We start from the raw sequence: 19,486 nt of genomic DNA, 5'->3' as shown, positions 1-19,486 counted from the left end.
TGTTAACGAGGCAAGTTCTTTCTGTAGTAATATCAGTTGGATGGGAATTAAGTGATGCTTATGGGAAACAGAATACAGACCATCTGTAAGAGAAAGACCTTGATAACACGTGCCCCTTCTCCCTCACTGCCACATATTAATCGAGTTTCTATGTAGCATCGCTGGGAAAAGGACAGCCTAAGATACAGCACCACAGAGAAAACATTTCATTTAAAAAAATGGATGTGCGAGATTAGGATGACAAACAAGATCCTCAGAAGACTTGAGCAATTTCTCTTTTTCTGTTCTCAACTTATATACAGGTTTTTAATCATTGTTTTACAGCCAATTATGAAATCCCAGAAAAACATATATTGTTACAGCAATCAGTATCTAAAATGTAACACTGACATAGAAGAGGTGACTGCATCCCTGATTCCCATATTGCAGAAGCAATGATGCATCCCTACAATTGCTCCATTTACCCCATAGATTTACGCACACTCTGGTAGAATAACTGAAAAAAACGTGAGTTTGCAGTTTAAGAAGGAAATCAATCTGACAGAAAGAAGTTTTATGTTGTATTGGATATTGCTTCCAGTATTAAAGCAGAGTTTTTTGCTGCCAAACTAAAAGGATTAAAAGACACTGAAAGGGCATGACCGTCTTCATCTTCCATCCTCCTTGTTCCAAGTGTTTTGCCACCTCAGGAAGGGAAGGTATCAACAGCCTCCGGCGCAGCACAGTTCTGCCTCTGACTCAGCCAGAGCTGCCCAATTTGGAACTTTTCTTCTACCCACAGAAATTCTGGAGATCCCCCCACACCTCCAGCTGGAGGCACGGCAAAGGAGCACGTTGTGCAGCGTGCGTGCGCGTGTGTAAACGGCTGGGGGGGGGAGATGCTAACAGAATGTCCTTATTTGTCTGTGAAGAGAAGTGAAAACATGAAGGTTGCTATTTCAGTCTAGTCCATGGCTTGAAATATGGAGACAGCACACAGAGCACTAAAAATATTTTGCCCAATTTTAAGTTGAGAGGAACTCAACTGGGGCAGCAAACACTGAAAACACTGGAACTGGAACACTTCCTTCTGCTCCCAAAACAAAGCCACACTCCAAAGATTCACAGCAGTTGCAAGTACATCGGTTTAATCAAATAAAACCATTTTCATTCACTGTGAGGTATTTATTACCACTGGCACAGAGAAGTAAAACACCATAGTTATGTACACAAAATGATGTAAGCAGTTTCAAGTCTCACAGCATGTCCCCAAGGCAAGCAGAACAGAAAAGTGATGCATTAAAGATTTCTGTAATTGCTGATTCTCAATGATATAAAATTCAACTGAGAATGTGCCTCTCATACATAGTCTCTAACAAACAAGTGTATTATGTGGGCAGTACATAATAAGAATAAACCACAAAAACATCAGAAAAACAGTCTGAAAAGCAAGAATAGTGCATAAGAATGCACAGTTTTTAAAAAAGGTTTGATTTTTTTTTTTTAACTTATTAACAACAAAAAGATATCAGGAGCCTAGCTGGAAATAAGTTACACTTACAAAAATTCTGTGGAACAAAACATTGCTAGAACAGTCCTATTAAAAAAAAAACAAAACCGCTACCCTGGAAAAATCATCACCAGCATTACCAGCTCTTTGTCCATTTAACTGGTGAAATTATAGTATTTTCATGTTGATGAACTGAAGATGACAGGGAACACATTCAGAGACCTTAAGTGAACTAGGATGTTCTCCAAGGTTTTCAGAGCACAAAAATTAGGCTTGCCAGTTTGCAGCAGAGACACTAACTGCTTTTTATGTTAGCGAAAGCTGTAGTTAGGCAGTTTTATTACTTAATCAGAGATGTAAACTCAAAAAGTATTTAAGAGCTTCAGATTCAATTATATTATACTGCATTATTTTTTATATATGTAAGTATGTATACACATATAAAAATAAACCCTGGAAACATAGCTACCTGTAAAATCATGACACAGAAGTTAATAAAAATGTACAAACCCAGTAATAAATAGTTCTTAATACCAGCAAACACGGACATTAGATGCAAGTGCCAACACAAGGCATTTAACAGGCACCTTAAGTCACAAGATCAATATTTCTCAACTTACGTGGAGGTCACCCCAAGTATTTAAAAGGATGAGGTGCATATGAATTTCCTTCAGAATGACTGATGTATAGATAAGGGCAGACTGAACTAACTCTTACAGTCTTAAATAAATAGCTGGGAAGCATACAGATTTACTGAACACAACTTCCAGTATGTTCTTCCCACCCTAAGAAGCATCATTTTTGACAGCCCTGAGAGGATTTCCAAAAATGTCTCTACTTGCAAGCTTCCAGCAGGTGAACAAACTCCAGCAGAAAATGGCAGTGACATTCCCTGAAGTTTTGGTAAAGGCAGTGTGAGCAGGAACATTTTATGGTAAAAATCTGCACATCAGAATCCCTTAGAGTTCTGTTAAATTTAGTGCTTCCTGCAAAAGTTCAGTTTAAGCAGACGGTAGAGGCTTTTCTAAAGGCAGTAATATACACTCATACAGCATCTCTTTAAGTTTTTCAAAGTTCTTGGCAAATACAGATTGTAATGGTCACTTACAGTGATACCCAAACAGAAGCAAGCAGTTTGTTTCCTCATTTTACAGTTCATAAGCATAGAAAGTAAGTCAGATTTAAGGAAGATCAGGAACACAAAATACAACAGGGCCCAGAGACCCAAGGGAAGTTTGCAGATCTCTAACTATTAATAACCCATTTTACACAAGTATAAGTTGCTCTCACAATTATGAATAATGTTCATTTCAACTGTTTGACAGAATAAAAAATAACACCGAAAGAGGTAATTTTGCTTAACTTACACATTCCAAACTCTACAAAAAGAGGCTCTTAAAAAAAACCAAAAACACAACAACAAAAAAACCCTCTTGACTTTGTTCTGCTTTCCAAGCAAAGACAACAAATCCAGCGGATGTTACCTTATGAACATCCAAGTAAGCAAACGATGGTCCTGGGCAATCTGATTGGCCATCTGTTTCGATAAGCTATGCATTTTCACCTGTCGAGATGGATGGCACTTTGCCAAAGCCATTTAAAAATACCATACAAAAGAAACCCTTAAAGATGCTGAGGCAATCACCTACTGTAATAAATGGCACAAATCCAACAGTGGCAGTTATGCATATGAAATAATGGGGCTTCTGTGCAACTGCTGTTTTCAGAAAAGATTGTGCAGTTTGTCACTTAAATATGCAGACAGGTAAATTAATCCAAAGGAAAAATTAAGTGAAACATGCCTCTAGGATAGAAAAGAAGCCTGCCCATCACATCAAGCTTTTACAACTAAAGAAAGCATTTTATGTTCTTTGTTTTTTTAAAGCAAATATCTATGCCAGTAGTTAAAATTCAGTAATATAGACAATTACTTAGATGAGGACTGGGCTTCTCCCACATCCATAGATTTTACTGCTAACTTACTAGCTAGATACCCAATACAAGCAGTTGCCAAGAGAAACAAGATACAGCAGTTAAGTCATCTGCACACAACTCACTTCGCAATGCACTTTAAACCCTTCAGATGAAATTAAGGGCAATATTATCACAAAGAATAATTTAAAAGGACTAGGGAAAAACCCTGCAGAATAAACTAATAGAGCACTTAACAATTTTCTTACTTTCATAAAGAATAATTACAGAAATAATAATTTTACTCTGTTCTTTCTCTAACTGCAAGATCAATCACTAGTCTCAGCTGTCTCAAACCGCCTGCAATAAATCTTTCATATTTTCATAGTCCTGGATCACCAGGCAATGTGGAGCTTCCACGAATGCAAATATTGCAAAACATACTTGATACTCTAATACAAATATACAGATGATGATGAAGCAAATCAGACTTATACAGTCAATTATTTCCATCCTAATAATAATTCCTAACTCACAAGTGAAAGAAAGACTGTGTGCACACAAAAAAAACCCCAGCTCCAACACGTTTTTTCTGCTTGCCATCAACGTACCTCATCATCTAAAAAATTCAGAAGATCATTAAGCTCTTTAAAAACTTAAGTAGAAGAATGTAAAGCAGAACACTTTTTTTTTCCTGTGATAACAAACAAGATATTCCAGATTTTATCAGACTTGTCTCAAGCTTGGTTCAATTTAGTGTCAAAGAAAGAGCGAATTCCACTGGAGGTGCTTATCTAGATTGGACAGTCTTCTACAGTTGCTAATGAAGATAAAAATTGGTGTAGAAGCCTACTCATTGACTGAGACCCAACACAAGAGCGTGGTGAGACAAATGTACCTAGTGTATACAACAGCCAAAGAGAGAAAATTTTTAATAGAGGACTGTGCAGACCCCACAAAATTCACTCCTGTATTTTTATCGAAGAGCAGAAGTAGCACCTGCTATGAATGCACAGCATGCAACAGCACAGGGAGGAAAAGGAATATATTTGACTATGATGCATACATCTTACATTTCCAGCATAAGAAGAGCTAGCTGGCCAAAAACAAAGACGTGAGGTAAAATGAGCATTATCAGGGATGAACAGTTTGCCCACAGAAACCATTCTGAAAGCAGAGAAAGGTTCAAATACTGATGCAAACTGCTATCTTTTGTGGGTTCCCTTTATATGTTAATTAAAGCATAAATCTGAATGCTAAGGAGATACAATGTTTTCATGCTTTCTGTTGCAGTAGGCAAAATGAAATAAGAGCCTACAACAATCAAACATAAAAACCAGCACAAACATGAGCATTAAGTCAATGTATAGATTTGCTCCAAAGGACCAATACATTATTAACAACATCACACCTACAAACTCTGAACACGTAAGTAATCTCATTTCAGCAGATCATTGTACTGGGGAGTCTGACACTCAGTAATCACTTTCAATAACAATGAGGAATAGTTGCAAAATTGGAAAAGAAAAAAAGCACAATAGCACATCCCCACGTTGCTTTTAATCAATGCAAGCAATTTGTTAAATCTAGAATGAAAGGCACTGGAACATAATCCATTGCTCTAGGCAAGATTTAACCAACATTATTTGGTGTTGAATTTCTGTCCAGATGGTTCACATGTACCTTGTATATGAGGAAAAAAAAACAACAAACCAAAACCCAAGCAAAAGGCATGCTTTTCACCATAGGGAAGAATCTGCCAAAGGATTTCCAGGAAAATAAACTGGTGAAACCCACTCCTGCCAACTTGCAATCCTATGACACAAAATTAACTAAAAATTGGACTCCTAGCTACATCACTAAGTAGCTATCTCAACAGCTTATCAATTCCAACGATTTGGACTTAAGATAAGCTAACATAAGTACTTTCTTTGCAGCTGTCTAACATCTGTAAACATGTCCACATATGCACTGTAACCAATGAAAAGATTAGTTGTTCTAACTCAGTTTGAAGAACAATTTAATGGATGCAAGCAAATACCAAGGGATGCTCTCCCTTTGCAGGGAGATCCCTGAACACAGCGATCCACCTTCACAGGACTGAGAACGCCAACAGGTTGTTTCTCCTGGATTTCCAAGGGGTATAGTCTGCACTTCCACTGAACTCCATGGACTTGTCTGGGAATTATCAACAGAGTGAAAGAAATGTTTCTGCAAAAAGAGAAGTTAGCCAAGAAAGCTCTTTGGCACATACAAAGACTACTGGGGAGAGTGCCTGATGTTTGAAAGTCCCAAGAGGGTGAGCAACAGCAATACTTCTTCCTTTAAAGCAAATCTATAAGGAAATAAGAGCTTTCTCGATAATCTGCAGTATACAGTTTACCCAAAGAACGCAGTTAAAAACTTAAATTGAAAACAGCTCCTATCGTCTAAATGAAGTGCAGCAGCTGGTTGCCTATTAGTAAGCATAAAACCAATGCCAGGATGGCACCAACAGCCACATAATGAGGTTTCTAGAGGCTCTCTATTCATGGTTGTGAAAGTTCCTGGATAGATTGACCCTCCCATATAATTGCTCCATATTACCCATAGGAACAAAGTTAAATGAACTGAGAAGAGCAGGCCTTACTGTAAGTCATTATCAGTAACCACAACTGTCAGAACAATTCCAGTAACTTACTAATGGACTATATCGGCATTTCCTCAAATTTTACATGGTGCATGCAGAACTAGCATTCAGTGGGAGTGCTGTTTTCATGATTTCCTCTGATTTAAAACATATAATTTAGATTATACCTTTAACTAAAGGGAAAACCCCTCAACACCAAGCAACACAGCCTTTGATATCCAACACTGATCTGACAAAAAATGAGCTCTACCAAGATAACCTGTCATTACTGATTTGTTGGGCACAGACAGACAAGATAGATAGCCAACTTAAAGACACACAAGCGGTTTATAATCTGTACTGTAACAAAAAAGATTGTGCCACTTTTCTAGCTCAGTGGTTTTTGACTAAAGCTAGAGAAAGCTAAAAAAATTGTTCTACTACTCACGCACTCCTAAGTAACCCAGAAAAGAGAACACAAGGGGGAATGTCTTCAGAAGAGCTTCAGCATATAAACAACATTGTGATTAATATCTTTTTAATTTCCAGTGAAGCTAACACAGAAATGAAGTGAGAGTTATCCCTAGGAAGACATCCCAATTTTAATTTAGTACAAAACCCTAAAATACACATTGATAGAAATTTATTCTGCTTCCTAACTGCATTTTCACCTGCTGTGGTTTTGAGGGTTTGTTTGGTAGATGTAGAAAGCTATATGGCTTTCATCCAGGACTTGACCAAAGTACCTAATGTTACAACCACCCACCTGCCTGTTCATTAAGTTTCAGAAAATTATTCCTAAAACTGCATAGTTAACTGTACAATATAATGAACACCTGGGGTTCAGAAATTAAAGTGCACACTACATTTAAACCATCTACAATCCAAATTCAGGATGCAATTCATTAATGGGTGAAGATCTCAACATTTTTCTTCCGACCCAATTTCACTGTGTTCTTAGGCTTGTCTTTTTATCTAAGACCGAACAAGATGCATTCTTCCAAAAGTGCGCCTATACCCAATATAAACAAGTCTCTCAAGTGAGAGGAAAGCACTCTGCATCTTTCACTTGACAACAAAACTAAGGTCCTTTAAAGGTTCTAAGCAAAATTGTATTATCAGACTACAATAGGCATGCTTTAGTGGGAATTTGAATCTAGTTCTGCTTACCATCACGGATTTGATAGAAAGTATATACCCTCAGCAGACGGGAGTCAATGCTTTTTATCAAATCACTGGTAAAGCAACACACTAAGATACCCGCATAGCCTATCATTCAGCAGCCAAGAATGATGAGAACCTCCTCCTGATGCATTAGTACAGAGGTTCAATTGAATAAACTCAAGAATGACTTTTATACAGTAACGTGATAACTTTCCAGAGGTACACTCTGTATTTCAGAATGGAAATAATCATTATTTAACATATCAATCCACATCAAATGAAATTCAACAGATTGTTTTTACTGCAGGTTCCAATAGCAAATAATGAGCAAGCACTTCTGGCCTTAAAAAATAATGAAGTACGCAGCCATGCTGACAAAAAAAAAAAAAAAAAAAAAAAAAAAAAGAAAAGACATGCTGCATTAGAATAATAAGTAATTCTCAGATTCCACAAAAGATATTCTATAAAACTCCACAATTGTTGATCCTGTTCAAAAGATGCACCTACTTTTCAGAACCAACCCATGTAAGAAGGATTTAAGTAGTTGTCAAAGTCCTAATTTCAATACAGACCATGGGGGGGGGGGGGAGAGCTGTCCTAGTTAAGAAACAGTGTTGAAAGGAAAGCTAAAAACAAATAAAACATGCATCACTGACTTGTTTATTTCTGAAATAAGCAAGAAACTTCAGAAGCAAACACAGAGCTCTGAAGTTTGAAGTGTGGTTTTATATCCCTCCTTCTTGCCTAATCAAGGGCATCCTGCTGTTTCAAAGGCAAAGCCCAAAACTGAAAACCAGAGCTGAGTTTTAGTCTCAACCACCCTTTTTCTGTGATATATTCAGGCAATCTTTCACACTGTGTTGTGAGGGTTTGTTCTTTAGTTTCTGCAGACATTCATAAAGACCTCAGTTCCTGTAGCCGCTTTCCCAGGGGTACATGGAAGTTCATGCATAAACCTTCACATTTTATACAGATGAAAAGCAAACAAGGGGTTTGAGGTTCCTTATGCTAATACCTGTGTGACTGCATCCTTTGTCACCCGGATAATTCAATTTTGTACTGGAAGTTACAAAGGAAGACCCCAAACCAGGTTTTGTGCATGTGTGTGGTGGGTTCATTGGGTTTTTTGCTTGGTGTGTCCCCCCAGCCTTTCTTCAAATATCATTCATTTTAGACACATTGAGGTATAAAAATATCGCAACAGTCATCAGTGTCAGGGAAATTATTAATTACAGTGTTTTTTAAAGCAATCCAACTATAAAGAAAGCATGCAAATAAACCTTATGAGACAAATATAATCTTTGGTTTAGTGTTTTGGGTAGGTTTGGTTTTTTAAGTCATAAATACAGCACAGGAAGATGAAAAGCACTAGTTGATTTTACTCTAATGAAGCTCAAGCTATTTTTAGAGGGAAAACCTCTTTTAAATCCTGAAGTGCTTGGCTGATTTTCACGTTCTTTTATTAAGTTATTTATAAATAATAACAATACCCAGGAGAGCATCTTCTTTCATTGCCTGCAAGCTTTGAACCTCCCCAAATTCTCATTAAACTACTTCAGTAACTTGCTCATAGAGTCATATAATTACAGTCACATAACAAGCAGTGAAGTTTCTTTTTTTCCAGAAGACGTGAACTGTCTCCCTCATTGAGCAGTGTTTGCTATTAAAATAAGAAAACAGGTAAATTGTGCTCAGTCTGGTGTTGCAGTTAAGCATATGACATGCCCAAGTCTCATATTCAGTTTGGGACTATTACAGGGGAAGCCAATCCAGCCACTTATGAAGTGGCCTTGTGTCATTCTGCCATGAATCTTCAAGAGACAGAGGTTCTGCCAGCAGGCTTGGAGATAAAACCCATTCAATCCCATGTAGAGATAAGGCTAACGGAAGAAATCACTGATGCATAACTGCTATTGAGAAAACTCTGCAGCAATAGGAGACAGAGCAGAAAGAGAAAATAGAATTGTATTTTGAAACAGGATTATGGTATAAGTTGTTGTGCACCTTTAAGTAAGCTTTTGCAATACCAAAAATCCTCCATTGTTCAAATCTCTTCCTTGAAAACCATTTTATCTGTGCTGTCACTCAGACAGAACATATAGCCCTGCCCAAAAAGTCTGTGTTACAGATATTCAATGGTAAGTCAGTCAGTAAGGTAATTGCTGCAGTCATCCTGACTGGCTAGCTGAGACACTAGCACGCACTTTTAATGCGATAGTTTCTCAAACTTCCTTACTCCAGAAACAAAGAAAACAAGTCAATTGCATTTCGGAAAACAGTGACACACCAATGCCAGAGCTCTTGCAATTAATGGCCAGCAGAGAAACATTTTAACCCAGATTCCTCAATCTCTGCTTGCACTGTATCTTCCAGTTCAATAGATAAAGTGCTGCAGCCTTCCATTACTATTGCACAGCAAGTCTGCAGCCAAATTACACCGTATTTGGTGCTTCTTGGCAAACAGTCCAAACCAAGGCCATGGATAGCATGTACTGTCCTTTCACAGCAGATCTGTTTTGGTATTTTCGTCACCACTATAAAGCAAAGAAATTTATTCATTATGAAGTGCTGCTTCAGTTAAAGTCTGCATTAAAATTAAGGGAATGGACCGACAAGAACACCACATTCTGCTTTGACATGAACAAAAAATAAGTTCAATTTAGAGGCAAGTTTTGCAATTAAAAAAAACAAAACAACAAACCCTTATTGGACCTGATTAAAGTGGAACTCAGCAGTTCTGAGGCTGCAGAGCAAGCAGCCAGCAGGCACCCAGGGAAGAGGCTCATCACACTCCTCCCTCCCTGCTGCTTCCCCAACCACCTTGGGAAGGAAAAAGCAATTGGTGAATTAGCTGTTTTTCCTACAGTCTCCTTCTTTCCAAGAGAAGATGAAGGAGATGCGGTAGCGAACCATGTGTCAGCTGGAGCAGTTAATGCCCAGGCATCTGTGTGTTCTCCCCCTGCAATTGGAGGCAAGAGATGAGATGGAAAGGGAGACAACAGCAGTTCTCTGGTTCTAAACCAACACTGAAGGTCCACTGAAATCCAGAGGAACCTGAGCAGCAGCAGCACAGTGAATGGAAATCAGGGCGTACGGAGCAGAAAACAGGGATAACAAAAGAAAAGGAAATTAAATACAGGTAGAAAACTGGTAGCTTTTTCCCAAAAGATCAACACACCTGTAACCAAACACCCTTGTAAGGTGTCTCTGCATCTCATTAAGCGGACTTCTCTGTGCAAATCAGTACTGAAGTGAAAATTTGTAAGCAACATCAATATTCAGAGGAAAAAAGGTCAACAAGTCACTCCCTCTATTAAGATCTGGACTGTACTACGAACAAAGTTTGAAAGCAGTTTCCCGGTGATTATTCTCTACTGAATGTGGCCATTTCTGCCCAAACAACAACAGGAAATTTGAAATCTGCTGAAAAATGAAATGCAATAATAATAGTAATAAAAGTATTTAGTACTCCAGAATACTTCACATATATGAAGTACTGCACAAACATTAATTTATCCTAATCATCTCCATGAATCAGGTATGTATTATTAATAGCAGCATTATGCAACTGCTGCAGATTCCCGTTATTTCTTTTGCTCACTTCTCTTATTCCTCTTTTCTCTTTCACATGCAGAACACATCCCTCTGATTTGTTTGCTCTCCTTTTCTCCTTTCAAGTTTCTCACCCACCTACTCTGGCACCCCTACCCTCTCTGTTCCCAGTGCTAAACATTTTAAGACACACAGGGATGTTTTATGTCCTTAGCTAGCCTGAACACTTTGAGCAGGTTCATCTCATTTACCTGCATCACTTACACCTAATACTCTACGCTGAAATTTTTTTTTTTTACTGGATAGAGTGATGCCTGCATAGCAACACTCACCAGAAACATGCAGTCTTCTGACAAAAATTAAAAAAACAGCTAATGATATCTGCACCAGCACAGGCACCTGCTTCACCACCAGCCACTTCTTTTGGGAAAGGACAAACGTCTCATTTTTGAGCACTGGAGCTGAGTAATAAAGCAATAGTCATACAATGGCCGTACAATGACAGAACAAATCTACTACAGCAAATTCTGGCGACCACTAAGTGGTCTAGTTTTCATTTAGTTTTACAAGGAATTCATCATAGGTAATAAAATCTGTAATTTCTCTCTAAACCTTGGAAGCCTTCATCAATTTTTAGACAAATTCATCAGTATCACCTGATATGATACCATCCACATACAATGCAAATACTAACCCAAGGGAAATTTTCACTCACATACATAGGCAATATTGCAAATTTAATCAAACACATTAGTCCCTTGTTTGCTGACTTAGACTATAACTCATTAATAACTGCAGAATTTCTCAGAGCAAACACTAAGTTGACAGGACTCCTTCCTCTGAGGCAGCACTTTTCAGAGCAGTTTTTACAATGCTAAGCTAGATCTATTCATCAAAATAATTTTCTTTAGATGGAAAAGAGTATTACAAGAAAAAGGATGACTTGTTCACCTCACTGGCCAAAAGCATACAATCAGAAAAGATGAGACAAACACCTTTACTGAATGGCACAGACCTGAGAAAACAAGCATTCAAAAATCAACTGCAAACATGACCACACTAGATATGGTATTTCTTTAAGCATCTGACATGCCAAAAGATCTGAGGTATTAGGTAAAAATATTAACAGGGCATCAATATTTGACAAGACCCATCTTCTAGCCTTAATTAATTTTAATTAACAGGTGTTAACATTTTTATTTAAAAATTCAGGCATTATTGTTTTTCTCTCCAGAGGCAGGTAAAACTATCCTTAAATCGTCTCCCACCTACAGTCAATATAATTTCTAGACAAATCTCCCTTCCCAATAAAACTCAAAATCAGCTAATTTATAAAATGAATTGAACCAGCAGTGAAGCTTTCCATTGAAGAGAGAAGAACACGATATGCTTTCTCTAACCCTCCCAGAACTGGGGTGCAGCAGAGCAGAGCCCTGCATGCCCCCAACCTGAGGGCTGCGCCAGCAGCACCACGATCCTAACGTGAAAGTGCACAACACCCTTGTGCCAGCAGCGCTGACACAGCAGCCAGCCCCACCCCGGCAAAGCGAATCCAAATGGATGGACGATCCTCACAGCCTAATGGATAGGAGTTTTATGTATTACAGGCATAGCGAGGGTTTGCACAGTGCTTCAGCTGTTGTAATTCCCTTGGTGCTTAATATATGTCGGATCCTTTTATTCATCAAAACTTCGTACTCACAGATTTTTTAATTCCCCTCCTTTTTTATGATTATCTACATATGTAAAATTAAGACAGACAGATTCTCCTTCATTCTTAGTCCTTCCAGAAGAGATGATCTTCAAAATGTGACAGAAAAATAAAAAGCCAGATTTAGGCAAAAAGCAGAGGTCCAGCTTCTCTCCAAAGTCCCTACCAAGAAGAGCTTTCTGGCTCTCCTACTCTTATTCCCAAGTGAGATACCACCACAAACAATACCGCCTAGGGCTGCCAGCATGCTTTTTAAAGAGCATCCACGGAAAATGCCGCCAAGAGTAAATTCAAGTTTCCGCTTATCCTATCTCACATGGTAGTGCATAAAGAAAAAGGCTGACAGATGAGTCTGGTACTCTGCACTGGGGTAATAGCTCATATATTCTCCATTATCAGATCATGGAATAAATATGTAACAGGTTAAAGTACTTAATATCATAAATTAAGCAGGGTCAAGACCAAGAGAATGCTCCAATATTTGATACAAATATATAATTTTTGTGGCATTAGTTCATTACTTTGCAGCATATAATAATACACTTGCAAAGTTTATGTTCCCATCTCCATTTTTTAAGCTCTTTTCATAGGTTTCACAACTTCACTAAAAATACATTTCAATTTTTACTGTAGTGTCTTTGTCATAATGTATATATATTCATCATGTAGTTCTACCAATTAGTCTAGCACCATGACTTACTGCACCGCAAATATTCAGCATCAACACTCAGACAAAGCTTGTCAGCTTATCCTAGGAGCATGTTTGGTGTAATCTGCCAGCTTCTGGTGATTTCTTGGGACGTTTTGCTAGCTTTTACAGCTTTTTGACATTAATAGCTCATTAACTGCTTTCTCTGAAGACAAATATGTTGAAACTCTTTAATAATTTCCTCTGCCAGTATGTCTTTCTGAGCTTACTGATTCTCAATTCAAAAGTTTCGAACATCTTGCAAGCTTTGATTTCTGGCCAAGGTTGTCTTCTGCTTCTACACCAGATTTCTTCATACACCCTACAGTTATCTCCACCTTGCAGTAGTATTCCACGATGAGTTTTGGCCCTGTTTCTTAAAGATCCCCAACTCACACTTATTTGTTTTCTTTTTCTCAGTGTCATGGGGGTTTTTTTATGTCTTGACATTTCCAAATAATCACCTAGAAGATGGTTTAACTGTTTCTGAAACTACCTTATGTAATTCTATTTTTCATGCATTTTTATCCTAAAAATATACTGGAGAGTTCAGCATGTTTAAAGAGATCAAAGTAATCGATGCCTCAATGAATGCTAGGCTCAAATTCTGAAGACATCTGACAGATAACGTTTACAAAATGGTTTAAGTTTTCCTCTCTTCATTGTTTCAAACTTTTCAAAATACTGCACTCAGAGGAATGTCAGTTTCTCAGAAGTATATTTTACAACTTCAGAAATATTTTATTTGTAGCTTTCTTTAACAAAATGCCAAATGTATAAAAGAATTTACCACCCCTCTAATAAAAAACCAAAGCAAATTAAAAAAACCCAAACACAACATCTAGAAAGAATCAGGTTTAGTCAGATTAACTGACATTGATTTTTCAAAGTACAACATTTCAGGCAACATTCACCTCCAAAATATTAAGATTGGGGTTTTTTCCTGGTAACTTTACATTTCCTGATCATGCACGTTTAATAATGAATTCAACCTAACAAAAGTCATAATTGAAGCTTCAAATCAATTAACTTCTAAGTTTTAAAGGTATTAAAGACAATTGAGGATGAACTGGTGGTAAGCCACAAGGGAAAAATTTGGTTTTAATTTCCTGTAAAAGCTTTTTGTGCAGTTCTGGCTAGAAGTTTAAGTTATCTTTAAGAAAGCACATTTGAGAAAGCCACAGGCAATTTTTTATTATTTATTTTTTTTAAATGAAAGCCTGCCCTCTTGTGTAAGACTGAGGTTTAGCATGACTACAGTCAAGAACACAGAGACATAAAGATCAGTGCTACTCCTTGACTGTCTAGAAAACATAAAACCTTGCAGTGCTCTTCTACTGGACTGTGCTGCTTTTGCTAAATGGGAAACATGCAAAACAGCTACTCATAATTTAATGCCCTCTCTGCAATAAGAATAAAAAGAATGTGCTTTCTATTCCACTTGTTGTCATGACCAATTTGGAAATATCGAAGTACACAGGTAATTTTGGAATTAGTCTCTTACATCACCTTTTGTAAATATTCAGTAAAGACAAAAGCAAAAAAAAGGTTCTTCTCTGTCTGACTTTGACAAATAAAGCAGAAGAAATGGAAAAACAGCTAAATCATTGGGACTTTCTGTTTTGTTTTTTAACCCTTATCCCAGTTAGTATACTATAAAGGCATCTACTTTCTTAAGAGAGGAGGCCAAGCATGAAGTCTGAGTCACAAGTGACTTGCAAAAGCCCACTGAAGACAACATATAGATGTCACTTAGTGTTGACAAGATCCTAAAGTCAAAATCACCAAAAACTACCATGACAACTACCTACCATAAGCACTTCACAGTCAGTGTAAGCAATAAATGTTTATCCAGCTGCATAAATAGCAGCACTGTCACAGAATACATACTGCAAGGCATTGATTGTGGACATACATAACTACAAATGGACAAAGCTTTCACTCATACTTGAAATTAAGAATGTTTCACCCCCCACTAAAGTTAGGCACCTCCAACATAAGTAAATAACAAATAACACCTACTTTCGAAGGTGTTCATGTTCCTTCAGGAATAGTTCTGTTCTTCTGTTATTCACGCCAGACCCACTTTTATATGATCTAAAACCCAACAACAAAACAAAACAGAATCTTAACACAACCTTAATAAGAGTTGTGAATTCAAGTAACATTTTGCTTTATTCAGAGCACAGACAAATAAGCTATGCCAAGTATTCTGCTACACGAGGGTTTCCACCTTCTCCCTCCAAGGACAGTCCCATACCATTGCTATAAAAAACAATACAACTTACTCGATATCTTTTCGTACTGATCCCAACAGATTCTCCCTTTCTCGTATTGCCAGAAAGTTCGCTTTGGTCTTGTGGAATTCGTGTGTATAATCCTGTAATGAAACAATTATTCCTAAATTAGGATCTGAGATCAATTTAACAGTACAATATACTCAAGTAAGATCTAACCATCTTTTAAAACGTTAACTGTTTTCTAATTCAAAGTGCAAGACTAACTTATGAAATTAATGTCAAAAATGCTGGGAAGTTAATGCAAAGTATTTTTAAAACTCACTGATAGCTACAGCTAAGGTCATAAAGGTAAATCCACCGTAATTCCTTCTCCCAATTTCATATATCTACACCTTTCTGATGAATTATCATTTTGTGTTGGAATTACCCATTCATTACCAGTTGAATCAGAAGCCCTAGTAAAACCTACTTATTTGGTGTGGTGAAGATGTTCTTGGGTTTATTTTGTTAAGTTATACCAGATGAAAAAAAAAGTCCTTTCCGAACAGTGAAGATGACTTCTCTTTTTTTTTTTTTTCATGTTCAAGTTACAATTTTACATTTGAAAACATTTCAGGCAGCTGATACCTCTCAAAAACCAACTTAACTGCCAACTGGTGTCCACCAAAACCATTGTAAACATTCAGCACCATTTTTCATATAAATGCTACGGCATTTACAAAATACTATGCTTTTTACGTTGTGTATTGCACAGATGCAAAACAGAAATCAAACTGTATATGACCAGCTAAATAAAACATGCGTTTTTAACATTAGTATGCCATGAAAACACCACCAGTTTGAAACATGGTTGATTTATAACACTAATTAGTAGCTTTAGCCATCACACTTCCTTCAACTCCCTTTAGCAGTTTAGATTGTTTTACAATCATTTATCTTAAGTGTGATGTTCCCTCTCATGTTGCCATGTGACAGACCACACAGACAAGATAATTTCCCCTTTTGCTATACAAAAGATACCTACATAAGATGTCATGCTTTACTGTTTTTTCTTAGTAAGGTACTAGTCACCAATATGACATAAAAATTGCTATTTTTTCAACTCAGAGTTCACTGATTGGGATGCCTGGAGAGAAGAAAAGTGAGATGGGATTGGTGGCATCTAAATCTTCTGGTAAGACACTCAAGCATGCTGCGATATCAGCACTGCTAATAATTATTCCAAACAAAGAAACAAAATAAAAGCAAGAAGGTCATGTGTTTGTTACCTGCAATATGTCTCTATGACGCTGTAACGTATGCATCAGTGCAGCATTCAGGGACGGGACTCCTGCACTATTTGTGTATTCTGCCATTTTGTCATTTATTCCAGTAAGCTAGAGGAAGAACAAAAAAAACCCAACCCAAAAACATGAAATGGCTTATTCCTTGTAAGAAAGTTACAATGCATAAGTTGAAGGAGCTAACTCTAATGACAGACACATACCTTCAGAAACACCTGTCTATTGCTTACACTAGTATTTCCTAATATTCATCACAGAAACCTGTACTGCAGTACTTCCTAGATGCTGAAGTAAAACCACATAAACTTGAGTTACCTTTCCCAGAAGTTGTTCAATCTCCACAGCCATAGTCTCAAACATTCTGTCCTGGCTTGATCCATTTAAGAGAGGAGTTGTGTCGGAGCTAAGGAAAAAGAGGAGGAGTTACTGAAAAGTACATCATCTTTTCATGAATGCAAGAAATACGGAAACACTAGTGTTAGGTGTTGGCAAGCTCCACTACCCAGGTTTCCTAGAGAGATGAATTAAGCTCAGAAAAATTACATTTTCTTATCATACATGCCTTTAACTCTTATCTGAGCTAATGACACAGTATCATCTGGGGGAAATAAAACCTCTCCTTGTCTGACACCAAACACTTGTCTACTACCAGCACATGTCTAGCACCAATGCCCTTCTCCCCCCAACTTTTAAGCTTGATTGATTTATTTATTTATTGGCAGGAGGAAGCACTGCACTATTAGTATGTTACACCAGCTATATAATTACACCTTAATAACACAGTGCTAGGACAAGCCACTGACCTATTAAGCAGTCAGTGTTCTACAGAGCAATACAAACCACACAATTTATCGCAATTACAGTTTCATACAGTACCACCTTCTCTATGCTTTTTAAAATAAACTAAAACCACAATGATAAGTCATATCTAAGCAACAGAATAGAAACACAACACTTTGTATGCCAACCTGCAGAAGTATGACAACTAATACCTTTCACAGACTACTCTTTGCTTTGGTAAGCTACAGTAACTAGAGTAAGAGAAGTAAGTTTTGCACAGGACAACAAAAATAAGTAAAACAATTAGGATATATGGCAAGTAACAGCACAGAGCTAGAATCAAAAGAGAGACTGGGACTCTGATTCAAGAGTAACGTGATGATTCTTGAGGCGCTCTCAGAATTCCAGAAGCAGAAATTCATGGAAAGGGTTCAAAAGTGATTCAATCACCAAACTGACTAACTAAATAAAAATATCAACACACATACATACAGTAGTCACATTCACAACTAATACTCAATGCTGGGACCCACGGTTAATAAGCAAAGGATAATTAGTGCTGTGGAACTGCAGGGAAGACCTCAACTCCAACCCGTAAGCTAGAAAGATTTGAAAAGTTTTATCACATTAATTCTTCAGTCAACCATGAATCTGCCTAAAGCAAACAGAAACTACTCACATATATATGTATATATGCGCACACATATATGTATTTATCTGGTTCATATATACACATAAAAACCTCCATATGTATAGCTCTCACTACTCATCTTAGGAGAAAGCCAGAAAGAAACAGCTACCCCTTCTGAAGAGAGGGCTAGTCCCCTGCGCAACCTTGGACCAGCCACAGCTGCTCAGCGCTCCAGTTCCCTTATCATTAAAACAGAGATTACAAATACTACACCAGCCCACCTGGGAGATGTAAGGCTAAATTGCCCTAATACTGGAATCCCTGAAAACTTCCTGCTACTTTAATGCGAGAAAAACTGGAAAATAAAGTCGATGTAGCGAGCATTAAAAAGCCCTATCATCAGTTCGCACGGTAATCCCCGAGTTACAAACTGAAGTTTAAATTCAGCTTCCCCTAGTGACACATACGCTCTCACGATGCACCACGGCAGCCCACGCACCTTCCTGACTCACATGCCAATATCACTCGATATTGCATCAAGACCAACACCAGTGCCAAGAATTGCTGAAATCAGCTTCTTAAGAAGATAAGTCTAAAAGCCACAGGTGGGACTAGCACTCAGCAATTTTTAAAAAGGAACCAAGTACCACAAGCAGCATTTAAAATGTAACGAAACGGGCTAGTACCTATACCTGTCGCGCCTTCCGTCTCGGGTGCTGCTGTAGCTGGTGCAGAGTTTGCTGAAGGAAACCAGCTTCAGGTCCAGCTCGTTCTCCAGCTGCCTCGCCTGCTTCCTGAGATCTGCACGGGGCGGACGAGGACGGGGAAGGGGGGGGAAGAAGTCACAAACCCTCACGGCGACCCCACGCCTTTGGGGGACGCGTTTTCACGAGGTGCTTTCGAGCGGAGCTGGCGCATTCCCCTGGGGAACCCCAGAGAAAGGAACCCCCCAGAGAAAGGGGGGGGAGACCCTCACAGATGGGGGAGCACCCCATGCTGAAAGGAGGAGGGGGGAGCACGACTGAACACCCACAGGCCCTGTCCCACCCGAGCGGGAGGGTCCGGCGCGGGGTGCCGTCCCCCTCACCGCGGGTCCCAGGGCCTCCCCGCCGCGGGGCTCAGCCAGGCACCGGCGCCTCATGGCTACGGGGCCGAGGGGACCACCGCAGCCTCCGGCAACGGGCGGCGCCGGCCCTCAGAGGCGGGCAGAGGGAACCCGGCGGCGGTTCCGCCCTGCCCGCATCGAGCCGTGCCCCGGGAGAGACCCCACGACACGCAGCCGCCCCCTCCCCGCCGCCCTCAGGCCCCACTCGCCTTCCCAGTAGTTGCTGCTCCCCGCCGCCATCTTTGTTGTCCAACGTCAGCCGCGGCCCGGAGAGACCGCACCGCCGAGAAGAGCGGACTAGAGCGTCTTCCTAGAAGGCGCGGC

At 38.8% G+C, this 19,486-nt stretch overlaps 1 protein-coding gene across 3 annotated transcripts in view; it reads right to left on the bottom strand.

Annotated features, from left to right (window-relative positions):
* The window catches only part of GOSR1 (golgi SNAP receptor complex member 1), a 34,478-nt gene extending 15,005 nt beyond the window's left edge, over positions 1-19,473 (bottom strand). For 2 of the 3 annotated variants that reach the window (XM_075032805.1, XM_075032803.1), the window contains exons 1-6: positions 19,372-19,473; positions 18,744-18,858; positions 16,962-17,049; positions 16,632-16,739; positions 15,412-15,503; positions 15,146-15,220 (exon numbers count right to left, since the gene is read on the bottom strand). In XM_075032805.1, coding sequence (XP_074888906.1) covers positions 15,146-15,220; positions 15,412-15,503; positions 16,632-16,739; positions 16,962-17,049; positions 18,744-18,858; positions 19,372-19,402 — 509 coding nt within the window. In that variant the 5' untranslated portion in view covers positions 19,403-19,473. The remainder of the gene's footprint in view (positions 1-15,145; positions 15,221-15,411; positions 15,504-16,631; positions 16,740-16,961; positions 17,050-18,743; positions 18,859-19,371) is intronic. The other variant, XM_075032804.1, reaches the window with a different exon arrangement.
* Positions 19,474-19,486: the final 13 nt, after the last annotated feature.

This window comes from Buteo buteo, chromosome 7 (assembly GCF_964188355.1).
Source record: "Buteo buteo chromosome 7, bButBut1.hap1.1, whole genome shotgun sequence".
NCBI lineage: Eukaryota > Metazoa > Chordata > Aves > Accipitriformes > Accipitridae > Buteo > Buteo buteo.
Note: the sequence above shows the minus strand (reverse complement) of the source record. Positions and strands in the feature narration are given on the sequence as shown.